The sequence below is a fragment of the Rattus norvegicus genome, chromosome 8, assembly GCF_036323735.1.
Source record: "Rattus norvegicus strain BN/NHsdMcwi chromosome 8, GRCr8, whole genome shotgun sequence".
Classification (NCBI taxonomy): Eukaryota; Metazoa; Chordata; class Mammalia; order Rodentia; family Muridae; genus Rattus; species Rattus norvegicus.
This window is the reverse complement of record NC_086026.1, coordinates 107,902,705-107,928,320: the sequence shown is the minus strand read 5'-3', so window position 1 is coordinate 107,928,320 and position 25,616 is coordinate 107,902,705. Positions and strand designations below refer to the sequence as shown.

General features: G+C 49.2%; 1 protein-coding gene across 1 annotated transcript; it reads right to left on the bottom strand.

Annotated features, from left to right (window-relative positions):
- Positions 1 to 2,211: 2,211 nt before the first annotated feature.
- Positions 2,212 to 23,732, bottom strand: Rbp1 (retinol binding protein 1). The gene is made up of 4 exons (NM_012733.5): positions 23,565 to 23,732; positions 23,003 to 23,181; positions 3,996 to 4,097; positions 2,212 to 2,458 (listed from the first exon to the last, which is right to left on the bottom strand). The coding sequence occupies exons 1-4, from the start codon at positions 23,635 to 23,637 to the stop codon at positions 2,405 to 2,407; spliced, it is 408 nt and encodes a 135-aa protein (NP_036865.1). The 5' UTR covers positions 23,638 to 23,732; the 3' UTR covers positions 2,212 to 2,404.
- Between the last annotated feature and the right edge of the window lie 1,884 nt (positions 23,733 to 25,616).

Sequence of the window (25,616 nt, the reverse complement as noted above, 5' to 3'; positions counted from 1 at the left end):
GAATGAAACATGTATTGCTAATGAGTCCAAGAACCTAAGACTAAATAGGCCATGGGTCCAGGGGAAACCTACTATTACTCTACTAAGCATAACACTAAAGCAATGGGTACTGACATATCGCTAGACCCATAGATCAGTCTACCCTACAGTTCTCAGCGAGAACTGTCGCTTTGCAGTAATTGTAGCTAACACAAAAATCCCCAACCGGACATTGTATAGAGAGTGGAAGACTTTGGAGTCCTCAGTCCTGAATGGGTGTCTTTATCAAACTCCTATCTGAAAGGCTGAGGAAAAGGAAGGATTGAAAGATCCAGAGATGGTGGATGAATTCACGGAAATAATTATTTTCTAGACACAGCAGGGCAGAAGCATAAATGAACTACAAAGACTGTGACAACACACACAAGACTTGCACAAGTTCAAGTTAGAGAAGACTCCCGGCATGAAGGAGGGGAAGCAGGCACAAAGTTTCACTAAGAGCCAAGAAATCCTTCGCAAATGATGGGTGCCAGGCGAGGAAAAAACAGTTTTCTTCAAAAGAGGGGTAGAGGGAACAGGCTCCGTACTCAAGAGTAGATGGCCAACACAAATCAGACGCCATGTTTTTTGGTGTCTTTTTTTCTTTTGTTTTAAGAAAAAGAATATGAAGTTGGGTGGGAAGAGTGGGGAAGGATCTGGGAGATGTCTGGGGATGAGAAAGAATATGATAAAAAAATATGCTGAGTAAAATTCTCAAGGAATAAATAAAAAACAAAACCAAACAAAATGCCAGAGTAACCAGGACTTGGTGAGCAGGGAGAAGGAGGAAGAGGAAGAGGAGGAGGAAGAAGAGGTGAGGAGGAAGAGGAAGGAGAGAAGGGGCTTCCCAGGTGACTAATAGTAGTCAGGTCTGAGAGAATGCTCTGGTCTGGCAGTCTACAGGGTTTACATCCCACCTACTTGGAGGGAAGGCAGGTGCTCTGGCGTGGAGCTGCCCTGTGAACAGTAAACTTGGGCCTTGAACTCTGCTTGTGACTTCTAACCCAATGCTGTTTCCAAGGCCTGGAGTTCAGCTGGGTTGATTGGTTGACTGTCAGATTAGTCGGAAGGGTCTCCCACAAGAGTCTTTTCTTATTTCAATTATTTTCTTTATCCTTACCCCATTTTAGAACTGGAATATTCTCTCTCTCTCTCTCTCTCTCTCTCTCTCTCTCTCTCTCTGTCTGCCCCTGTATAGAACCTAGGATCTTATGCATGCTAGTCAAGCACTCTCTCACACAGTCATGTTGTCCAGTTTCTTTCTTATAAATACTTATTTATAAGAAATATGTTTTCCATGTCTCTTTCTTATAAATATTTTTTTATTTTAAGTGTGGCTTTGTGTCTTAGTGTATAATTACATATATATGTATATACACATGCACACGTACACGCACATGCACACACACACACACACACACACACACACACACACACACACACACACACCACGTGTGTGCAGGAGCCCAAGGTGGCCAGAATAAGGTATCCATTCATCTGGAATCGAAGTTACAGGTGGTAAAAAGCCACCGTGTGTGTACATAATAAGTACTCTGAACTGCTGAGCCATCTCTCCATCCTCTTCTCTGAGTTTCTTTACAGCTACAGTGGCATAGTCCACAATCACTTACACTTGAGTGTGGAGTTGAGGCTGCTCTCCCTTTCCCAGAGAGATTTGCAAGTAGCATCTCAGGTAGCACGGTGAGAAGAGTGGCCCGGCATCAGCCCCCGGTGAGTAGGTGAAATCAAATCCAATCAGTAACCTCCTTTGATCAGGGCTCACCCCATTCTAGTTTTGGATGAAAATCCTGTTCATTTCCTTTCTATTCATAGATAACACTGGGTGCACAGGGCACCGTGAAGCCAGATTCTGCTGGCCAAACCCTGTTAGGCTTTCAGTACCTAGGTTGACAGTAACTCCTGCTTCTATGGGATCACTACATTGTAGTTTGGGTTGGACTAGTGATGTGGAAAGTACTTAACACCCAGATGATGGATACCAAACCACACACACTGCAGAGCCAAGCTGTGCCTCTAGGGAAAGAAAGATGCATAGCTGTACCCTCAAGATGTAATCTGTGGCTTTGCAGAGTTTCTCTGTTTACCCAAGAGAGGTGTTAGGGAAAAACTGGCCTCAGAGGCTCTGGAGAAAAAGCAAGCAAAGGTTGATATAAAATTTCTCTAAAACATGCGTCTTAAACAGAGATCATTTTTATTGGGGTAGCTTCATTTTAAGAAAAGGAAAAGAGACAAGGCAATGAGACAGACTCTGCTGGCAGAAACCTGGGGTGGCTATGTGTTTCAGCCCTGTGCTAGGCAGAGAGGGCTCCTGACCATTGGGCCATCCCACTTGTTCCTCGAGACCAAGGTTATCTGCTCGGGCCGCTCAGTGTACTTTCTTGAACACTTGCTTGCAGGTCACACCCTCTGCTCTCATCTCCTGGAATAATAAAGACACTGCTTATCAGCTAAAGCAACATTATACTCGAGAATCTTAGGACAGGGACTTGGAACACATAAAACGGCTGCTATTGTTCTGTATGGACGTCACTGATTCTTTAGAAAGTTGATGGAATGGGATCCATTGAGACCAGGCTCTCTGACCCTATAGACAGAGCTGGGTGGGAGCAGGGGTGGCTCTAAGTTGACCAGTAGGAACCTTTGATGACTCCCTTGTCTTTACTCCCTTAAAAAGCTTAAGGGCTTTAGGAATCCTGTAGGCCTGGAACAGTTCACTATTTTGCTTCAGAGTATTGCAAGAATTTAAGCCCGGGCTGCCCACTGGAGTTACCTGGTGCTCCTTTATCTCAGTGGGTACATCCAAGCCTTCCAGGCAGTTCTAAGAGCAACCAAGACAGCCCAAGATCTGCCTACAGGGGCACCTCCTGTTGACTATGGCCGGGAGGCAGTAGCCATCAAACTTTTTCAAGTTGTTGGGAAGTGAGGCTGAATATTTGTGTGACCTTTACTAAATCTTCAGTGCTGACAGAAGAACCTTGAAGCCCTTCAAGGGTCAAATGAAACCCCAGAGAGCCATCCGCACCCTGATTCGCAGCCTCTGGCACAGAGCCATGGGGCTAAAAGATGAGGGGACACTGAGATCATGTCCACCCATTCTGCAGCTAAGCAAACAGAGACCCAGGGAGGAGCCTGAGTTGAGGGATGCACCGGTCAGTTCAGGCCCCATGCAGCTGGTCTCTCCTTGCAGCTCATACAGTCACAGCTGCTGAGCTCAGGGGCAGAGGGACATTCTGAGATTGGGATGATGATAGCTGGGGTCCCCAAGGCACCCAGGGAGTGGTTCAGGATTTAGCTCAAGGTCTCTGGACAGGGCTCTTTTGCAGAGGGGGCAGCTGGGAAATTCCAGGATGGAGGAGTGACAGTGGCTTCCACCTCAGAGGACATGGGTCATGGCAGCTCTCATGGAGTCCAGCTGTCTTTCCCAGGCAGAAGGCAGAGTAGAAATGGCTTTACCCCGAGGCTGAGGGTAGAGCGCAGGACTGACTGAAGAAAACATTTCCTGGCCCTCAGCCTAAGCTGAGATCACATTCTCCCGGTGAATTCTGCTTGGCTCTGGCCCTGTTATGCACAGGGTACATATACGTTATTTGGAAGCAAAGGTTGGTTCTGTGTTTTGGGGAAGTGGAACTGGACTTGCAAGTGAGCCTCTCAGAGTTCCATGTCTTCACCACCAAAACCAGGAAGCTGATTCTTTATTCCACAGAACAGAAGGGTCTTGTCAACTGCTAGTACTACCGAATGTCCCTCCACCTGCTCCCCATAACTGGATCTTGAGTCAGCCAAGACCTTGAAAATACACTGTATGGCTTTCTGAGTCATTCAGGCATCTTCTGCGAAGAAGGTGCTTCTGAATAGAACCAACGCCTATCCACAGTGCTCTTTTCCATCATCCATTCACTCCCTCAGGGAATGCGGACTTCTGGGGACACAGCCTGTATCCCCACCATGGAACCTACCAGGTGAAGTTCATCACCCTCAATCCACTGGGTCCAGCCACGTCCCTCCTTCTCTCCCTTCTGAACACACTGAAGCTTGTCACCATCCCAGCTCACTGTGGTCTGTCAAAGCAAGAAACACAGTAGTCAGTCCTGGGGAAGCATCCCCCACCCCCACCCAGGGGGACTGAAGGACTGAGGCTTTTGACCTCAATGATTCAAGATGTGCTTATAGCAGCTTTAGTGCAGAAAACTCACAACCTAATCCTCCCTGCCCACCACATGCTTTTTATTAAAATGTGCAGAGAAGTTTATTGGAGGGGGGGAAAAGAGGGGTGATGAAGAAGAAAAGAGAGTGAAGGCTAGGGGGCTCTGCCTTTTATTTGGGCCATGCATGATGTAACTACATGCACTGCTGCACACAGGTAAGGGTACATGGACCCTGGGAATGTATGGTGATTGCTATGGCAACTGGACTATGAATGGGTACACCAGTCAGGGCCTTGTCCCCTCATCTTCTCTGTGAAGAGAATCCTGCCTATCCCCAGACAGTTTGGCCATTCAATCATCATTATTACTTCAACTTTGCTAGGTCTTGTAATACCTACAAGACCCCACCCATGTCCTGAAAGAGTTTTCATTTCCCAGGAGAATGACCTCAGATGTCAACAAGGCTATTGGTGTCAGCCAACAGCTTCCTTCCTTCTCTAAGTCTTGATTTCCGCCGTTCTATTCTGTTGCATCTGGGTGGTCAGGACTTAGGTCAGTGGGGCTCTGAAGTCCCCTCTTCCACTGTGCTATGGAGCTTCTTTTTAAGGCCTTATCTTGCTGGATAAAGCCTTCAGGCCAGAGGTTTTTAGGAGGCCAGCAGTAAGTCAACAAAGGAGAGGCCGGGGAGGAAGAATACTGAGATGGGCTCCAAAGAGGAAGGTTGGACCCACAGAAGAAAGGTTCTTGGTGGTTTGTCATGAGATAAAGGCAGAGGTGGGTTAGTATAAGGTACAAATGCACAGTCCTCCTGTCCTGCCTGAGACCAGCCTATGGGCTGGACTCAAATCTGATACAAACCCACCCAGAGCCTGGTGTGTCCTTCCAGATGTAGAGATAAAAAGAGAAACATCCCTGAGGGGTTTCTGTTTCCTTGGAGCAGCCAAGAAAAGGGGAGTTGGGGTGGGGGGTAGGGGGGAGGATCAACCGACAATGGGAGCTCAACCTGGTCTCCCTAGCATGACCAATAAGTAAGCGCCTGGTGTCAGCAGGACCTGAGCTGGATGGAAATGGCCAAGATTTCTCCCTTGCACTGTGCCTACCTCTTTTTGGATAGACATCCTTGCCATAAGGGAGACTCTTCAGGAGCCCCGCCTCTCACCCTAGAGTTGGAAGGACTCTGTTCACTCCTGCTCACTGTGAGGTTCTTGGTGACTTTGACATGCCCAGGGTCCACATGTCCCCACCTGGCGTCAGGGCATTGACTTAGGGACATGGGCTTTGCATGACCCAGGGTCTGAGCTTCCAGTGTTCTCTGTCACACTCAGGATGTCACATCAGCATCAGGACAGCCAGGAACAGCCCAATGCAGATGAGAGGGAGGAAAAAGCTGGGCAATGGGTATGGAGTGAGGACTCCCCTGGAGGCCCAAGTCTCCTTCCTCCTGGATGCCCTCCAAGGAACAGCAGCTTCACCTTTGGGCTTGCTGATTGCTACTGCCCTCTGCTGTTGAGAGGAGCCTGCAGCGGGACTCAGGAGATGGGTCCTCCTCAAGAGCGGAAGGGTGCAAGTAGGAGTTCCAAACGTCATATAAAAAGGCTTCTGCTGACCTCTGCTTATGATACCAGTGACAGGGACACAGATATTAGAAGATCTTTGGGAGCCCAGTGTAATCTGTGAACCGTAGGCTAATGGGAAACAAAACAAAAAGAAAGGGGGAGGAGGAAGAGGAGAAGAAAGGGGAAGAGGAAGAGGAAAGGGGGGAGGAAAGAAAGAAGGAAGGAAAGAGAGAGAAAGAGAGAAAGAAAGAAGAGAGCGAGGATTCTCAAACATGACCTCTGGCTTCCATGCACATGCACACATATGCATACATGCCACTATACATGTAAATGAGTGCATATACACACACACAGCAAGAGAGGAGAGAGAGAGAGAGAGAGAGAGAGAGAGAGAGAGAGAGAGAGAGAGAGAGAGAGAGAGATTTCAGACAGCAGGGTGCCTGCTACACAAGCTAAGTCTGGATCCTCAGAACTCACATTTAAAAGCCACACGCGGTAGAGCACATGTCTGTAATCCCAGTGTGACTCTAGCAGCAGATGGGAGGTGGGTGGAACTGTCTGAAACCAGCAGTCCCATTAACCTAGCGTACGCAGCCTTGAACAAGAGAGACCAAGGCTAAAACAAAGTGGAAGGTGAGAACTGGCACCCGACACTGTTCTCTGACCTCCACGTGCGTGGCATAGCACTGCGCCCCTGCACTCGTGACATGAGCAGACACACAGGTATACAGAAGTGAGGCAGGTGTAGCCAGGGCTGCACCACTATGCACACTGATCTCACTCCTGGAGGTGGTTCACAGTGAGTGTGGGGCACAAGAAACCTTGTGGTTCCTCTTCTTGATTCAGAGACTCGCTTGGGGCACATGTGTAGCCTCAAGCCTGAGAAAGTCCAGTGTCGGTCGGGTCAGAATACAGTGTAGTCTGTGTCGGAAGAGACTGCGGTGGGCAAAGGCTGTTATGTCCCAAATGTGGCAAAAAGCCACACAGGGTCTTATCCATGCCTGGCGTTCCATAGGGAGAGGGACTGAGAAGTGAGTCTTCGGCTTCAAACATCTCCTAAGAACGGCGGTTTCCTCGGCAATCACCACCATGTGCCTACGCACAGACCTAGTCTGCAGGTGAAGGGCTCCTGACCCCATCGAAGCATGCGCAGTCAGGCTGGATCTCAGCAAGGATCTACGGGGTTTGTTTGTTTGCTTGCTTGTTTTCCAGAAAAGCAGGCAGATTCACACCCTCCGAACTTAAAAGAAGAAATGCAAACGAGTCTACTCAGTCTCGCTTCCTCAGAGATGACTGCCTAACATTCTGGAGCACTTCTGTCCGGTCGTCTATCAACGCACCCATGTGTCTCTGCTTTTAGAAAATTAGAATTGCCGACATGTATGCATGCATTTATGTCCTCATTTCTTTATTTATTAGAGGCGATTTCCACGTCCACAAATAGCAGCCATAAGCGTGCTTTTCATTGTCGTGTACTACCCAGAAAATGGCCACATCATTTGCAAGAACCAGAGGAAAATGAAAATGAGGGACTCTCATTCAAAAATAGTAATGATCTGAAGCTAGCAACAGCAGAGCATCCGGACAAGCGGGGAGCCCCCAGGGCCACTGAAGCTGGCCCCGGTGGTGTGTTAGGGAACATACACACCATGATTCAGCCGGTTACCGACTCTGGGACATTTGGGTATTTTATAATTCTATACAGTATAAATAAATAAGGCTTCCTCATAAACAATCTTTTCAACTCATTATTTCCTCAGAGCAGATGCCCTGAGGAAGGTCTCTCCCATGGAATCACTCTTGCATGCAGATTGTTAAAGCTTTTAACGACCGTGCCAACTGGATCACCACACTCACACCTGTTCACCCTCCAGGGCCACTGTCAGAGAAGGGCCATGACTGGGATACTCACCAGGTAAGGTGGGCTTCTGCCCGCAAGCCGTGGTCATTCTAGATCCCATGGCATATTGTTAGCTCAGGGCCCTGACAAGGGGTAGGTAGAATATCAGGCACTGTGGTAGGAGGTTGTGGAGCAAATGTATACCTAATATATAGAAGTCTTTCTGGGATCCATACACACAGGGAAGGGATTCCTCAGTTGACACCTGTCAGTGTCCAAGCCCTTTCCTGGCACCAGTCAAGCTCCTCTTGACTTTTATCCTAGGGAACTCAGAGCACAGACTATTTTTTTTTTCTCTTTTTTCGGAGCTGGGGACCGAACCCATGGCCTTGTGCTCGCTAGGCAAGTGCTCTACCGCTGAGCTAAATCCCCAACCCCGACTATTCTTGACTAAACTGGAAATGGTGGAACATCTGAGGTTAGGGGGGTTATGTGACTTTATCAGAATTACAAGGGAACTCCTGTTTCCCATGGCAGGATACCTGGTAGACACCTGCTAAAGTCTTTGGAAGAAGACAGATATGTTTTGGTCCCACCACTTGAGAGGTTGAGGCAAGAGGCTCACTATAGGTTTAAGGTCAGCCTAGCCTACGAGGTATTTGTTCCAGCGACTCAAAGTCTGGCCTTCATTAGAAACAGGAAAGGGGTGTGAGGATCTGCAGGGAGGGCAATCTCTCAGAATGAAATGAAAGGTAGCTTTGGCTAACCTGGAACCCAATAGGTAGACCAGGCTGGCCTCAAACTCAGAGCTCCACCTGCATCTGCCTCTCAAGCGCTGGGATTAAAGGTATGAACCATGCCCAGTGGTAATTCCTTTTCTTATGACACAAAATGCAAATTCTTCTTACAGCCTGTTCTAGGATCCAAAAATGTCTTTGGCCTTCTTCTGAGGTCAGTAGCCATCCATCTTTCAATGCCTGATCTGAAGGAGTCTTGGAGGCTTTTTGACCCACTTTCCTAGATGGACCCAATTTATCTGCTTCTGGGGGGTGGGGTGGGGACCTCAGTCAGGAATACATTCCTGACAAGTTTCAGGGAGAGGAGAGGAGAGGCTGGTGTGTGTGTGTGTGTGTGTGTGTGTGTGTGTGTGTGTGTGTGTGTGTGTGTAACTGCTATCCTAGATTCAGAACCCCACCTTAGATATGAAGGACAGATAGAAGGACAAGACAGTGGACAGTCACATTGTAGTTTGGCTTCTCAACAGTTCTTATTCCAACTCCCCAAGAAGGTATAAGGGGCTGGAACCAGGGCAACTGCCCAAAGCCAGTCTAAGTTTTTATTAAAAATGAACAATAATCCACATCTCTTTGACTGTGTCAGCAGCTTTCAGAGCCATGGGCCAAGAGATGAGTGAGGACAATTTTATACCACTCTGACAAGGGACTGTCATTTCAAAAGCCATTATCCACCTCTCAGCCACTCAGAAATCCTAGCTGGCACTGCGGCCAGCAAGCCTGGGTGACCCTGTCCCGGGCATGTCTTGATGTTCCTTTGTCCCTTTCAGGTGACTAGTATTGGTTGTGACAGTCAGTGACCTGACATGACCTATAAACACTGAGACTCAATGTGGCTCTCAGAAAATGTGTGACATTTATTAAAGTTCCCACGTGCTTCTACTCACTCACTCTAAGGACAGGGATGCCTGGTCACTCCTATCCCTCCATGCTTGCCCACAAAAAACTGCCAGGTTCTCCCTTGCTGTACCCAGCTCTGGGTCAGTCTTATCTCTGTGGGTCTAGAGACAGGTCCTAAGGTGAGACACCTTTCCTAACGGGAGTCTTGTCAACAAGCTCCAGAGCCAGGCCCGACCCAGCTGTAACACCCACACTCTTTAGATTTGGGCATACAAGTCAGAGCCCAGACAGTGAGTTGGCACTTCTTGTGTACAGCCCTCGAGGGCTCAGATCTGCCTTTCCTCCTGCTGTTTGATTTTAACACATGATTTTCTCTCAGAGGGTCTTTCTGTTCCTGGTAAGACAGCCTTTGGAGCTTGTATTAAATAAGCTGTTGGGTGGAGGGGTAAGAAAGCTCTAAGTCCTAACACATGAGGCCGGGTCCTGAGAGCTTGCAACAGTGTTTCATTAATCCGGAAGGGTTAGAGCCACAAAAGATCCCCAAGCTCCTGTAATATTCGGCCTGCTGCTGGTGGAGCTGACCACAGTGCTGTCCCACTGAGAAGCGAAATGGGTGGGTAGTGGCTTCTTTTTGTCTAGTCCTCTCCTAAGGGAATTATTTAAAATTACCCCAAATCAGTACATTTAGGGGGAGAAAGTCAACTCACTGTGACCGCAGATGAAAACCAAATTAATAGGCTTTAATAACGTCGATGAGTAATTAGAGATGCAAAGACCACTTTACAAAAAGCCACTGTGAATACATATTGCCATAACAAGACCTTTGAGGGCACAAGAGACTTCGATGAAGGCATTCAGTGCTACCGTGAAGATGTTACCAGCTAATGATAGCACAAGTCTTAGGACAAATAAAATTAAATACAGTCAGATGAATAATCTTGGCACAATATTTCCTTTTTTTCCCCAATCATTTTAAAAAGACCCCAGACTCAGATTAGACCTACTACAGTTAGGGCTGCTGCTGAGACCAAGGTTCTGAGGAGCAGGTGAGAGGCTGGAGAATGTTAGAGGTCTGTGCCAGCCAACCCTGTCCAGGCATCTGGAAGGCTTCCTGGGTGGAAGTGACAGCATCATATCATGATCCCACCATCACCATCATGACCAGTAGGGATACTCAGAACGTGCCAGAGAGGGTGCTGGGCAAGTTACAACGAAGCACTTCACCTTGGCTCCTTCCTTAGAGCAGCTGTACGCCCTTTATAAATGTGCAGCCTGAAGACTGAGGTCACTCAGCTGTGGAGAAGTCAGTGACTGTGCTCAGTGGTCCCCTGGCTTCAGTTGAGCCTTACATGAAGGAGGATGTGTAGCCTGGCTCTGCAGGGAACCCCATCCAGCAGCCACGGTCCAGCCCCCTCAAAACCTCTGGCACACTGGCTGCTGCAGGAGAAGAAGGTTGCAATGAAAGAAAAGTCGAGAAGAAAGAAACTTCCTGAAGAAGGGTAGGTTTTGGGTAGACAATGTGCTGGAGGTCTGAAAGCAGGAGGTTGCTCATCAGCCTGAGATAGGGCAGCCTGGAGGAGGTGTGGCCATGAACGACCAGAATGTCAGAAAGGGCCACAGGGTTCTGAGAAGGGGAGAAGTGGGCGTGGTGGTGCACACTTTTAATCCTAGCACCCGGGAGTCAGCAGCAGGCAGATCTCTGAGTTCAAGGCCAGCCTGGTCTACAGAGTGAGGACAGTCAGGGCTACACAGAGGAGGAGAAAAAAAAGTAGGGAGAGTCAAGGGGGAAGATGAGGAGAAGGAAAAGAGATCTATCTATCTATCTATCTATCTATCTATCTATCTATCTATCTATCTATCTAGATGAAGTAGGTAGGTAGGTAGGTAGGTAGGTAGGTAGGTAGGTAGGTAGGATCCCAGGCAGAGAGAATAGCCTAGGAAATGCAGGCAGGTCAAGAGAGAAGGGTTACATGGAGGGGCAGGCCTTCCTGGGCTAGCCTCTCCTGTTCTATTTAGGGCTGGACCCGGCACCTCCAGAACAGAATTTGCTAGGAAGGCTTACAGTCTACTTATTCTCGTGTCTTAGGGGCTTGGCTGGCTAAATGTGGCTCTTATGGAAAGTCCAGGTGCTGGCCTCTCTAGCCCCTGCTTCCAGGCCAAGCCGATCCAGCTCCTTTAGCACAAGGTGGTAGGAGTGCTGGAGGCAGGAGGATGAGAGATCCAGGAGAGGATGACCCACCTGAATGCTTGAGTCATCTTCGGTGGGAGTCTGTGGGCTCTGCTGACCTTTCTCGGCAAACAGAAGGGACGCCCAGATTAGAAGCTTGTTCTTAGGATCCAGGTAAGAATATACAGGTCAGCAAAGAGTTCCTGAGGCCTGGGATCCTCTTACCACACACGTGTGGGATGCCAATAAGCACTTTGGGGCAGCAAAGTGCACAACTGATTTTTTGAATGAATGAATGAATGAATGGCAAAAGCCATTCTAGGGCGATGCTGGTAGTTTTCAATGACTGCCATAAAACAACATCTGCCCACAAGACAAAACAGCCAGGCAATGTGGTTGCCACTTCTTCCTTAGATAAGCTTTACAGAATGTCCCCACTACCATCCCCAGGAGCGCTCTGGCTTCAAATGCCTGAGAAATGAGGCACCGTGCACAGGGACATAGAGGACGGGTCGTGGTTTACATCTCCTCCTGTCAGACTCTGAGCTCATAGCCTGTCCTCTATCCCCAGAGACCACCTTCCTCCATGGAGCTCCATCCAGCAGGCCGCAGTGTAGGCTGCTACAGCCATGGATCTGTGGTTCATCCATCTTTACGTCTTTCAGGTGACATGACCCTGAGCTATTCACTCCCCGTCAGCAGCCTCATTGCAAATGGAGGCCATCACTCTGCCAGGAGAGCATAGCATCAGCTTAAACATGGCTGTTTCCATGCAGGGCTACAAACTCCTGGGTCAGCAGCAGTATGGTCCACTGCTGGCCTCACCCAAGCCTGTGGTATGGAAAGTCTTGTTGACCCTTCCACTCTCCTGTTCTGTCTTCCCTGAATGGCCAGGCATCCCTTCACACCCAGAATTTATCTCCTGAGGTGACAGTTCACTGTGTGGAAGGTAGATAGTTACAGCCTCTCCTGATGGAGCTGTCCTGAAGGTTTTCCCACCCTCCCATCCTCACTTAACTTTCACTGAGAGGCAGTTAGCCCTGATTCTTTAATTACCCCTATTTCGCAGATTAGTAGAGGCTCAGAGAGGGGGAAATAATTTTCCCTAGGGGAGCGGTTCACACAGAGATGAGATGTCAAAGGAGGTCAGGCTTCAGAATTAACAGGTCATGACTCTCTAGACAGAGTGGGGCAAGTATGAAAAACTGTGTTCAGGAAGATATGGAATAATTGCCTCCCTCGAACTTGGGCTTCTTAGTGAGCCCTGTGTCCTCCACGGTTGGGAAGAACAGACTTCTATGTGGACCTCACTACCCCGCCACTTGATGAACCCATCCTATGGCACTGCTTCATGAATGGCCTCCTGCACTTTGGATTCCATGCTCAAAGATAGATTAATCCAGAGCTCTGACCCCCTAGGATAATAGTCATACTTCTCCTTGCTAAGCATCTGGGGTCACACTGCCTTCATCCCAATCCACTGAGTACCTATCTGTCTTGCACCTTAGTTTCTTCATATGCGACATATGAAGAATCTGGGCACCTTCTTCATAGAACTGTTGTAAGGTTGATGATGGTGATGATGGTGATGATAGTGATGATGATGATGATGATGATGATGATGATGATGATGATATCAACAATAACAACCACAACACACAGGAAATGCTTAGAAGAATGTCTGGCAGCGGCAAAATACCTGGTAGACATAATCTATTATTAAATTGAATTACAGTATATCTTGTATATGGTCAATGTCAACCTTTTACACTGTTCTGTTGTCTTGTTTAATGCTCACCTAACAAATACACTAGAACCTATCGTGCTAGGTCTTAAGGTGCAGAAGGAAGGAAGTTCTTTGCCATCTAGAATCTCACATATATTATCAAGTGTCACCGGTGCTCTAAGAGATATACCTGCAGAGAGAGAGCGAGCTTGGGGCAAAAGGAAGGATGGCGGCATGATGGCCAATCCAGACAAGACCAACAGAGCAGGTAGGCCTGAGTTAGCGCTCTACCAGTGGGGAACTATGCTTCCAAAAAAAGGCAAGGCGGACCATCCCAGAAGGCTGAGCAGAAGAGCAAAGGAAGGCACCCACACACACAGGATGGGGCCAGGAGTAAAAGGTGTATGGCAAGGAGTAGAGAGGCAGGAAGTTATATCCTACAGTCGGCCATAGGGCTGTCAGCACTGAGGAGCTCCTAGGGGTGTCAACTGGGGAGCAGTATAGTCAGGTTCCCCATGAAGATGTGAAGAGTGGGCTGGAGTCTGGGCAGGAGTCTGGACGGTGGGAGAAGGGTGGACTGTGAAAAGAAGCAGTAATTAAAGGAAACCGTCTACAGGAAGTGCTGTGCTTGGCACACAGCAGGACAAGAGATGTTAATTGTTGTTGTTGTTGTTACAGTTAAGATCTTCTGAGCAGTGCAGGCGGAAGGAGAGGAGAGGGACATTATAAAGCAGAGTCTTTGGAAATGGTGGAGGAATTGTTCCTAAACGCGTTTATCTTCAGAGCAACCATTTACACGGCTGGGTAGCGGTCTCTGGAACTAAAAGGCCAGTCTTTCTAGGCACCATAATTATTCAGTATTTAGGAAGCCAGCAGGAGACAGCTTGTTCTCTGAGCCACACAAAATCAAAAGTCACAAATTATCTAAAGCCGGAGCCCAAAGGCAACGGTTACAAAAAGTGGTGTGACCCTGGCGGAGTTCCTCGTCCCAGGGTGTGAAGTGGGAAGGCACAGCCCATACCCCCTTCTCAGTCGAGGGACACAAGGCCACAGTGGCTCTCAGGGCTATCTATGGGGCTGAGAGCTTCTTGTTATCAGGAAACTGCACATAGATACCTTTGTGCAAACTTAATGGGGGGGGGGGGTTCCTGGAATATAACCCATGTGTGGGCTGTCTGAGTCAGAGGGTAAGATGATTTCTGACTCACAGCCCATTGTCAGACAGACTTTCCCCGCACTGGCTGAGTGTAAGACAATTCCACTGTGAAGGAGGGGAAGACGGCTGTGGAGCCTGTTTCCTTTCATCCTTGTCTGCACACCCATCTCGTTTACACTTCTTCCCCCGAGGACCTCTCCCCCATCAGAAAAGCAGGAGGGCTGGTGGGGTACAAGGAGGAAAGATGCAGTTACTGTCCTTGTATTCAAGGTGCTATCCTGGGGTGTCTGTGTATCGGAGGAACCCCCCCCCCAATAAAAGCCAGAACAGTTAGCAATATAAATGGACTTTAACAAAGGCTTACAGTCAGTAAGACAGATACCTGGGTGAGCTAGCGTACTTGCCCCTCCTCTAACCCCACCCGGTGTGTGTGTGTGTGTGTGTGTGTGTGTGTGTGTGTGTGTGTGTGTGTGTGTGTTCCAAACACTCTAATACAGCTTACTTTACACAAGGGACAGGGTGTGGCAGGGTTCTAGACAAACAGGTGACTGATGGGTTCTCAGAGAGGGGACTGCTGAATTGGGCTTATCCCTTGTTAAGTGAAATACTCTCAGGAGTGTATCCAGTTAACTCCAAGTCAAATACATCACTAAGGGCCTGAGTCCAGGGGAGAAGGACTTTAGCTTACTGTCACAGGAATGGCTGTCAGAAGAAAGGCACAAACTCCCCCAGGCCCCTCTGTGCTTTAACAATGAGGATTCTAGCAGGAGGTCTTTTCAACAAGTGCTGGCTTGCTGGATGGCAAAGAGGTTTTCTCCAGAGGGACATGTATGTCCCTTTCCAGGCTTCAGGATGGTCTCCTGAACTGGGTCCCAGGGGTGAGAAACCCCCACCCTAAGTACAAAGGCTCAGGCACATCTGTAGCAGCTCCTCTCCCACCCCCGCAGAGCCCCACTCACATTAGTCAGCAACAAAACAGCCCAGTCTGGAGAGACCTTCAAAGCTTAGCCAGAGAAACAGACTCCAGACCCACTGGGCAGTCAGAGTGTGCCAGAGGCCATGGTGACAGCTTGTTATACTTACAGCAGCTCTCCTGAAGCATTGGTGTTTGTTTAGAGCCCTGACACACCCTGCTTATTCAGATGTGGAGCCTGGATCCACTCCTGCAGAAGATGGGTGAGCCTTTCTTACCATCAGCAGAATACGGGAGAGTAGCCAGGAGATGATACAGTTTGGATAGGTGTCCCCCAATCTGATGTACTCAAGGCTTGGCCCTACTGGGAGGTGGTGCGACTTTTAAGAGTTGAGGTCTGCTTGGATGACTTCTGGTGAAAGGAGGAATATTGGGACTCTGCTTTTATTCTGGCCACTAGGTGAATAAATAGCCATCCCCTGCATTGTGCCTCCTCCATGGCCTACCACCTCCATACAGGCTCAGAAGGAACAGTACTAACTAATCATCCACGGGAACTTGCAAGGCTGCACGTAAGTCAAAATAAACCCTTCTTCTTTTTAAGTAGATTGGCCCAGGTATTTTTTTTTTACAGCAGCAGAAAGCTGATTGACATAGTGCTTCCAAAGCACATAGGAAAATGTCACGCACATTACACATCTGCCTTCCTCTCTTGAGACTCTCATTCTTGAAACCTAGCTGCCACAGAGAGTAAGTCCATCTTGAGAGAATCCTCAAGCTCCCAGCTAACAGGCATTCAGCAGGGACAAGCCATCCCCTCTGAACTTTGCTCAGATTGCCTATTTGTAAATTAAATAGATGACTTGCTTTAAGGTACTAGTTTTCAAGGTAGGTCACTGCCCTGAAACAAAAAGCGCCATATTTAATTCTCATGGTGCCATTAGGTGAGCATGGTGTTTGGTTCCTCTTTGGAAACGAACAGTTGGGATGTGGAAACGGGATTCAAATTCACAGCCTAACCTAAACGCTCTGCCATTCCCTGTCTACTCAGAGCACACTTTCCTGTTCACCTGCACATTCAGTTGCATTTCTGTATCACTGGGACCCCTAACTGTCATGGCTTCTTGCAAGGATCCACAGGCAGTGCCTGACCCTGTCCCCCAATAGGTCAGGGCTGTATCTACCATCATTCAGTCAGCCCCCAGAAGTGAGCAGCTTTAACGGAAGCAACACAATTCTTCCTCTGAATTACGATGAGAACACCATAGGAGCCTGAGCCTGACCAGCTGTTCCTCACAATATCAGCAGCATGGTCCTTTGAGCCATCAACAGCAGCAGCATCTGGGGACTCGGTAGAAAAACAGGCACTTGAGCCCCACCCCAGGGCTCTGAATGAGAACCTTGGGAGAAAGACAGGCTCAAGTGTGTGACTTGGGCAGTTAGTTCAGGAGTTCTGGAGTCTCAGTCTAAGGATGTGTCCAGACAGAAGAGACTGGAAATCAGTTCACAGGGCTTAAGGAGAAAGAAAGATGTTCTGTTAGCTTAACTATATGGAAAATAATATTTGCATATAACATTCCAACCTTTTTCTCTCCCTCTCTTTCTTCATTTGAATACCTGCATTCCTGACCTTATCTTGTTTTTTCCTTCATTGGTACTTCTCCACCTAGCCCATGCAGAGTGGGAAGATGTGTGTTCCAACTAGTCAGAGAGCCTAGCTTATGCTCATGCTCTCTCTCTCTCTCTCTCTCTCTCTCTCTCTCTCTCTCTCTCTCTCTCTCTCTCTCAGAATGAATCCTAGCAAAGGGTATGACGGGGCTAGCTGGGTGGTGTGCCGCATGTACAGCCTGCCAGGACCCAGTAGGGAATTCTCACCAGTGCCTCTGAGAGGCACTGACGGCCAGGAAAAAAAATTAACAGTTGTAACTTATTTCAACCAACAGCTGGCCCTCCCAGATGAGTGCAGTAATCCTCATGTCCTGTTGTCAGCAGGGATGCTGGTCCTACTTTGCAGGTGGTATTGGCAACATGACAAAGGCAATGTGTATCATCTCTGTGGTCCTCAGAATTGACTGCAGGGGGCCAGGCAAAGCAGCAATCGGGATGACCACTTTTGCTGATGTGGAAGCAGAATTGGGGTGTCTAATCCATTGCCTGTATGCTGTAGCCAGCTGTGCTGGCAGTAACATCAGATCTTCCCACTCATCCCAGGCCCCACAACCCTAAGGACACTCACTGCCCACCTTACAGACCTGGGGGCAGAGAGCTTCACAAACACATCAATCAGAAACCTTGAGCTTGAATTAAGGAGGCATGTTTTCTGAGCCTCAGATTTTCATCTATGTTATGGGTAAAATAATCCCCACCGAAGAGCATTCGCTGTGAGGACCAAAGGGGGAACCGTAGGGAGAGCGAGAGCGCTTGGTGCAGGCACAGTGAAGATCGGCCCCCAGGTATGTTCCCTTGCTCCTGCCTTGCAAAACTCCAATCTTGAAAAGCCAGTGTGAGCCCTGAAAGCTACTTTGTAAATTTTGTTTGGCTGCTTTCATTCTTCTTTTTATAATCCTCAAAAGCACGCTGCTGACACTGATTTCAAAGGTCAGGAGAACTTTAGCTAGGACATGAAAGAGATCCTGTGTTGAGGACTTGGAAAAGACCCAGCTGAATACTAGGGCTTGGTCTGGGCAGAGTTGGCTCTCAGAGGGTTCCCAAATCCAACAGCATCTGAGCTCTGCGGCCTGAGGCATTAATTTCACCACTGGCACGATATTTGTTAACATAAGAACCCAAAGATTTCTTTAATGGGTCAAGAACAGGATCAGGAAGCTGGCAAGACTTTAAACCAGAGTGCTAACAGCGTTTTGATGGATTTCGTGTGTTGCCATATATAATTAGATGTCTGGCTGGGTGAACAGATAAATGGGCATAAGTGAGTGCTTGCGAGGAAGTTAGGGAGGGAAGGAAACACAGATGGTTTAAAAGAAAGTAGATTGAAAAACGTCTAAAAGTGCAGATAAAGAGAGATACCTAAAAACATCATGGAGAAAAACAAAAACAAAAACAAAACCAAAACCAAACAATGTGCAGAAAAATGGAATTTTCCCATCTCTCTTTCTCTCTTTTCTCCTTCCCTTTCCTTCTTTCCCCTCTCTTCCTTCTTCTCTGCCCTAGGTTGCTATTTTGGCACTGACCAACTAGTGGATAGTACAGACCCACTGGAAACTGTAGCAATAGTAGGTTTCAAGGGGTAGGGTATGGGCTGAGCAGGGGAAGGGGCCCTTTCCTTCCCTTTCGCTCTCTTCCGCTATTTGAGTTTTCCCCCTTCCCTTTTATAATAAAAACAAAGAGAGCAGCAGAGGGCCAAGGCTGGGAGTGAAAGGCAGGCCCTGTGGAGGGGTCATCCTGAGTTCAAAGCTCGAGATGAAGGCCAGGCCAAAGCCAAGGGAGGCGGTGCCAGATCCGAATGAACAAAGAGGCCTCTTCCAGGGAAACCCCGACCTGGTGTCCACTGTGGAACGACAAATGGCCCTTCTGCCACCAGCACGCAGAACCGGGCTCACTGCTGGCTCCTCACAAAGGCTCAGTCTCACCCCATAGGATCCATTCGCTATGGAGGGGCAGCTGAGGACAAGAACAGAATGGTTTTAGGGACTGTCTTGACCAGAAGTGGGAATTCTACCTCAGGCTGAAGAGCACTGACCTGTCTGAGCCTCACCCAGAGAAACCTATCCAGGTTGACTGTACCTGACACTCAAGGTGGGTCTCTTGTCTGATACTGCACAGTACAGACAAAGGAGTCTGGGCACCTGTGGTGAAGTTCAAACCAGTCTTTCTAAACATCTACCAGTCCTGAGGTGGCGGCTGCACCAGGGTCCTGAGGGATCTTTACTGACCAGACTGGAGATATGGGCTAAGCGCTCCAGGGACAGAGACAGCTCATGCAATTCTAGAGCACGCCAAGGGTGGCAGGGGAGGTAGTGACCGGTGGACTTTGCACCTCATCTGTGCTTTTTATACAGGCACAAGTATAGCGAGACGCCACCGTCCCCCAAAACACCACAAATGGCTACTTGACCCTGGACCCAGGTACCCAGGTGGAGGAGGATGACAACAAGCCTCTCACATAAAGGGGACACTGGCAGGTGTCCAAGAGACCCACACCACGGAACGAGAACACAAGCTTGGTGTTTTTTAGCCCTTAATGTTTTGTTCTGTAAGAACAGTCAGACATAGGTTTTCGTTTTGTTTTGTTTCTCCCTGTGAAATCTTAGAATCCCTGGCCCCCGTTGGCAACCAGCTCGAACGCTGTGCGGGCCAAACTAAACACATCTGCAGGCTGGATTCCATCCTTTGGCTGCTGCTCCGAATACAGATAAGATTCCCCAAGTAAAGGAAGAAACAGAGACGTTGCGCCAGCAGCCTCCAGGCCCTTTGGAGAGGAATGTTAGCCTGGCTCCGCCTTGCTCCGTGAGGACACCCTGCTGGCCTGTCAGATCACATTTAGGTCCCTTTTCAGGTTCTCATCACGGATGTCCCTCTGCCATGTTTTGCATATGTAGCTTCATACAATCACTGGCAGGGGTCTCTCAGGGCAGCTTCCTTTCACCCAGACCTTACTTGAGCGCTGGGCTTCACCATGCATGATCAGCTCGTTCATTCTTCCCACCTTGTCCTAAGGACCCCACTCAAGTGGCCCCTCCTGGGGGCTTTCCTAACCATAGCCCACCTCTGTACCCCCCACCCCATCCTCTACCTCTACCACGAATGAGTCTCCAATCCATGCATGAGTCTACAATGGCCCACAGATCTCTCTCTCCTCCACAGTCTTGGGCACCCAGGAAGCCAGCTATCCCTTTCCTTAGGCTGCACCCAGAGCCCAGCAAGAGACAGGTCTGAAATAACATTTATTTACCAGACACTTTTCTTGCCCTGGGCTTTTCTTTCATTCCTTTCCTGTTTGGCTGGCTACAGCTTCCTCCTGTCTATCCTACCAGCCTTAGATCAGACTTACTTGTGATGAGAACTGTCTCTGACCTCCCAGACCAAAGAGGGGGCTCTTCTTTGTCCTGATCACACTACAGTGTGAATCACTGCCTTGGACCCCTTCCCCTAGTCTAAGTCTTCCCAGGCCCCACTCCCACACTCTTATTCCCCAAGAGACTGGAATTCCCCCAGAAATCCCATTCTGGCCACAAGTGTAAGCCTTGGCTAGCCAGAGGCAAGTGGGAAGAGATTGGCCACTTGCCCCAGCCCAGAAGAGACAGTGAGGGTCAGTGGTGACCATGAACACACCTTGGCAGGACTGCTTAGCCATGCTTATCTCGGGACCTCTGTTTAAGCTTTAATATCACTTCAGGACCCCGAGATGGACTTGGGGAGATGGGTTACTGGATCCCTTTATCCCTTTTCCCAAAGTGGCCACAATGACTACATTTCCTTTTTCTTTTCTTTACTATTCAATTTGTCTTTTTAAAATTGGCTTATCCAGGACAGATAGCTGGACCTGGCTATGTGGGGTACAGACTGTGACCCCAACTTTGATAGCAATCCTTCCTCCCAGAGAGCAATGCTGGCTAGTCTTGCAGCAGCAAAGATAACAGTGATGTCATCCCAGCATTACCCTGCTTCCTTGAGCAGAATCCCTGGCTTGTTCACCTACCAGGAAGGTCTAAGAAAAGGTAGTCGTGGCCCTTTCCCCTGTGCTCCAAATCCTTTCCATAACCCATGCCTCTCCACCTAGCGCAGTAGGGACCTCCTCCAGAACCCCAGGATCCCCTCCATCCTGCCCATGACTCGCCTCCCTTTGTCTTCATAGCGCAAGCTGTTGTGACCTTTGGGTGTCTATCTCACACAAAGACTGTGTATTCCCGGATGTCACAGACTGTGCTTTGCTTTTTGTCTGTCCCTGCTGTCATGGCCACATTCAAGGGAGGCAGGCTGCTTGCTCTGACCTTCCCTCTGCCCTTTAGGTAACCCTCACCCCAAGGTTAACACAGGAGGAAGCCCTATATATAAAGTTGGCGAATGACATGTAAACTATGACATCACCAGGCACACGGTAGACCCTTTGGTGAACACTCACTCATATTACCAGGTGGTCAGTAACAACAATCAATCAAGTACAAGCCAGCATATTCAGAATTGCAGTGATCCCCAATAAAGGCACATCTGCTGTGAATTCCATGTAGTGGACCGGAAGCAGTCTAGGACAATGGAGAGAAGGCAGTTCCTGTCTGAAGGTGTCCTTTCTGACTGTAAGCGTTTGGTGCCTGGAGACTTTCGAGCAGCGGTTCTCAACCTTCCCAGAGCTGTGACCCTCTAATACATGTGGTGTGCTGGTGAGCCCCAACCATAAAGTTATTTGTGTTGATACTTCATAACTACAGTTTTGCTGCTGTTATAAGTCGTAATGTAAATATGCAATGTAAAAATGCAGGATATCAGATATGTGATCCCCCAAAGGGGTTGGTTGAGAATCACTGCGTTGGAGTACAGCATTGTTCTAGAACAGTCGTTTTCTCCCTCCCAAGGCCTCTCCAAATACACTGCTTACTGCCTACTCTTTTCCCATCGTTCCCAATGGCAGGCTCAGATACTGGCTGATAGTTTCCCAAAGAATAAAGCAGGTAAGACTGAGTGGTCCTCCTGGTGATCCTTAACCCTCTTCAGCCACCGTCCTCGAGAATTTAGCCCTACTGTTTCTGAAAGGACAACCACAGAGGAACCTGGTGGGGTGTGGCCTTCAACATAAGAAGGTTAAAATCCCTACTTCTGCAGTTTTCTTCCCCCTAGCTACTGGCTTACTATGGGGTTCCCAATAGCCCCTTCACTGGCTGTGGTGGGACATGACACAGTGCAGGGTCTATACATTTATATCCGAAAAATGCCCTTGGCAAGCTCCCCCTTCCTACAAAGCAAGGCATCGCCTGGAAACAAGCACAAGCCAGGGCTGGACCTAAGACCATGCAAGAGACACTGCTGGAAGCAGGCACAAGCCAGGGCTGGACCTAAGACCATGCAAGAGACACTGCTGGAAGCAGGCACAAGCCAGGGCTAGACCCAAGACCATGCAAGAGACAATGAGGGTATCCTGGCCTCCCAGGAATGTCAGAATGCTGACGGAGGCCTGAGGCTGACCAGAGTCTGCTGTGGTACCGCTAATTGGGGTCTTCGGGTCACTAGTTTCCCACTCTCAGAGGGGCTGGGGCCTCCTTTATCCCTACTGCTTCTTCCTCTGACCCTGGATGCTGCTTACAGTTCTATAGGGTTAGGAACTGGGTGAGAGGTTGAAAGGAAGCGCAGGGCTCAGTGGGTATCAGTGTGAACCAGGGTCAAATCCCAGCTTTGCAGCTGCAGGCCAGGGGACTTCCAGCAGAGGCAAAGGTGTCCCTGCTCCCTTCAGAGACCTTGCACTAGATCACTTGGGTAAAATAACACTGCAGAGGGCTCCCTGTGCCTTCTCTCTTCCTGCTCTCCACCAAAGAGGTCAAGAATTCCAGGCCCCTCCCCACCACTCTATCCATTGATTACGTTGATTTTATCTTTAAAATGAACAAGCTCCTATCTCCTCACAGTTAGGGTGAGCCTCGGTGAGGCCATGTGTGTCTGAGCACTTGGCAGGGTTGGAGCCTTCACAGCTGACCAAACAATCGATTCTGTCCGGCCACCAACACTTGAAGGGTGGGTTTAGCCTACCCTGGGACTCTGGGGCCTGGAGGGAAGATCCAGTGTTTCCCAATACCGGATCTTTTCTCCCTCCAATGAGCTAACCCAGCTCTAGGATAGAACCAGAGGGCAGGAGACACCAAGGGCTCCAAGGGTCTCACCATGCACTTGCGGTCATCTATGCCTGTCAGATCCTCCTCGAACTCCTTCCCAACTTGGAAGTCCATGATATAGTTTCGAAAAGTGCTCAGCGTGCGGATGATCATGTGGTCGCCATCCTGCACGATCTCTTTGTCCGGCTTCAGCAAGTTGGCGATTTTTCGCAAGGCCACGTTGACATCTACAAGGGGTGCAGAGAGAGCAGCGGCAGAGTTGTCAAGAAAACTCAGAGAAGAAAGGATCCCCTAGGTAGCGGGCTTCCCAGGTAGCGGAACAAGGTTGAGATTCCAGCTCACTTAGAGGGCCATCCGTGTCTTGCCCTCTTTAGAAAACAAAGTTTTGTTCTGTTTTGTTTTTCTTTGCTAGACCTTTAAAAACAAACTAGCAAAGCTGACCCAGCTCTAGTGATTGAATTATCTACCTCTGGGGATAGCTATCTGACTCTTGCCACCAATTAATCCTAACAGCTAGGGCCCTCTAGTTGGCAGCAGCCAGCAGCGCTCTGGTCTGGGTGGCAGGGTCTGCGGGGAGCCCGGGGTTGTGCACCGCGCGGGTCACGCTTACCGAGCGCACGCAGGTACTCCTCGAAATTCTCGTTGCTCAGCATCTTCCAGTACCCGTTGAAGTCCACAGGCATTTTGGGGACAGACTGGGGATCGCCCGACACGGAGAAGGCGGGAGCGGCTGTGGGCTCCGCTGGGACTGTGGCTGCCAATGCGCTCCGGGTGAAGGGCGGCCCGGAAATGGGCGCCCTCCGGGGACACGGGGCTCCGTGGGGCGGCGACTGCTGGATTCGGAGAGTGCACAAAGCCCGCAGGAGGGTCCATTGTAGCGATCCCTCCTCCCAGTGTGAGAGGGCGGGGCGGGAATAGGGGCGGGGCTGGGGGCGGGGCCAGGTTTGTCCCTGCTGTGGGCCACCTTCAGTTCAGACCTTCCATTCGTTCTTTTCACCTCCCCAGCCTAGAAAGAAGAGGTGTGGAAAGGCAAGGGTTGCTCTTGGTCCTAGTTTCTGTGTACCCCTCCCCACTTCCCTAGGGACTCCTTCAAACACCTGAAATTCTCACCCCCAGGCCTCCTGAGTGTTGAAAACACATCTCCTTCAGGTTTGCTAGCGTTATTAAGGAAGAGGCCATTTACTGGCCTTTGTCTCAAGCTCTGTGTCAGTGGTCTGGCCAGTTCCTAAAAAGCTGATCTGTTTAACTCTGGGGACGAAGAGCAGAGCAACTGCCCACAGCTCTCCCAGGAAATAAAGCAAAGTTGGTGGTCCTAAATGTGCACTGGACAGGAAAACGCTCCAGGTGAACCCATGCACGGAGGTCAGAGACCCAAGGCCTTCTGCTCACGTGGACGGACACTCTTCTGTGGGATAGTGTGTTTTTGTCTTCTTCCAGGGAAGGACAGCACAGACCTTTCCTCGATTCTGCACGTTGTTTTTTTTTTAGTTAATATATTCTGGGCCCTTTCCATACCTGTGCACTGAACGACGCCTCATTGTTTCTGTAGACTTCCATTACTATCTTCAGTGCCTATTTGCCTGGGTCGGAATGGGGTGGGGGTAGGGGTGGGCGTGTTCTGTGGCTTCTGATCCTCTGCTGCCATTGGCAACGGTAGCAGTGAAGACCTTTATCTCATCTCACCTGCTACCTGTGTGCTACAAAGAGATGACAGTGTCTGACTTTTTGACCTACTAAAGACTAAATATTTCTTTAAAAAAAATTTTTTTAGCACAGATCAGCACCTGGGAGCCTGTGGAATGAGGTATGGTATGCTTTCTTCTTGGCGAAGAAGAACTATGCCTCCCCCATTCCTCAGAGTATTTGGCTAAACGAGGAAAGGGCACCATCCCATCCCCTCAGGGTAGGGCAAGTGTCCTCTGGGAGAAAGGTTGGAATTTTAGCCCTCCTCGCTCACTCAGGGACTCCCTTGCTGAACACCAGGGGCTCTCAGCCTCAGCACTATTGAAACGAATCTGTTAAGATTTTCAGTAGCACTGCTGGTCCCAGCTCCCTAAAGTTCTGCAAAAATGTCTCCAGATGTTGTCAAGTTCTGAGGTTAGAGAAAAAAATCACCCTGAGTGAGGGCCACAGCTGTATCCCCATCACAGCCTTGGGCTCCATTTGCCCTTTGTTTGCTCTGGCTTGTTTAGGCTGTGGGTTGTTGTCTAGATCCTGGCCCTACGTCCCCTCCCCAGTTAGTGCAGAACTCAGGTCGAGACTGCCTGTCCCAGCCACATCTAAGGTAAAGGTATAAGAAGTCTTCTGCCACTCATGGGCATAGGTCCCGCTTTGGCCCAGATTGTCTAGTCCAAGACGTTGTGTGAGCGGCAGCTGAGGCACACAGCTTCCTTGTCATCCTGACTCACTGGAATGGAGGGTTGGGTAGAGGTTTGAATGCTGAGTAAATGGTTCCTCAGCCACCCCCAACGAGTCTAAAGTCTTTCCCGGCGCCCTCCCCAGCTACTTCCCTTTGTGCCCTGAGATGAGTCTCCTGGGATGGTTTATGCCAAAGCCTAGTGCAGTGCTTGACACATAGTAGGGACAGTGAGCCCTAGTCTGTTGCTGAACTTAGAGCGGCTCCTAATGTTCCAGACAGAGGCTGCTCCAGATCTCCGCTATT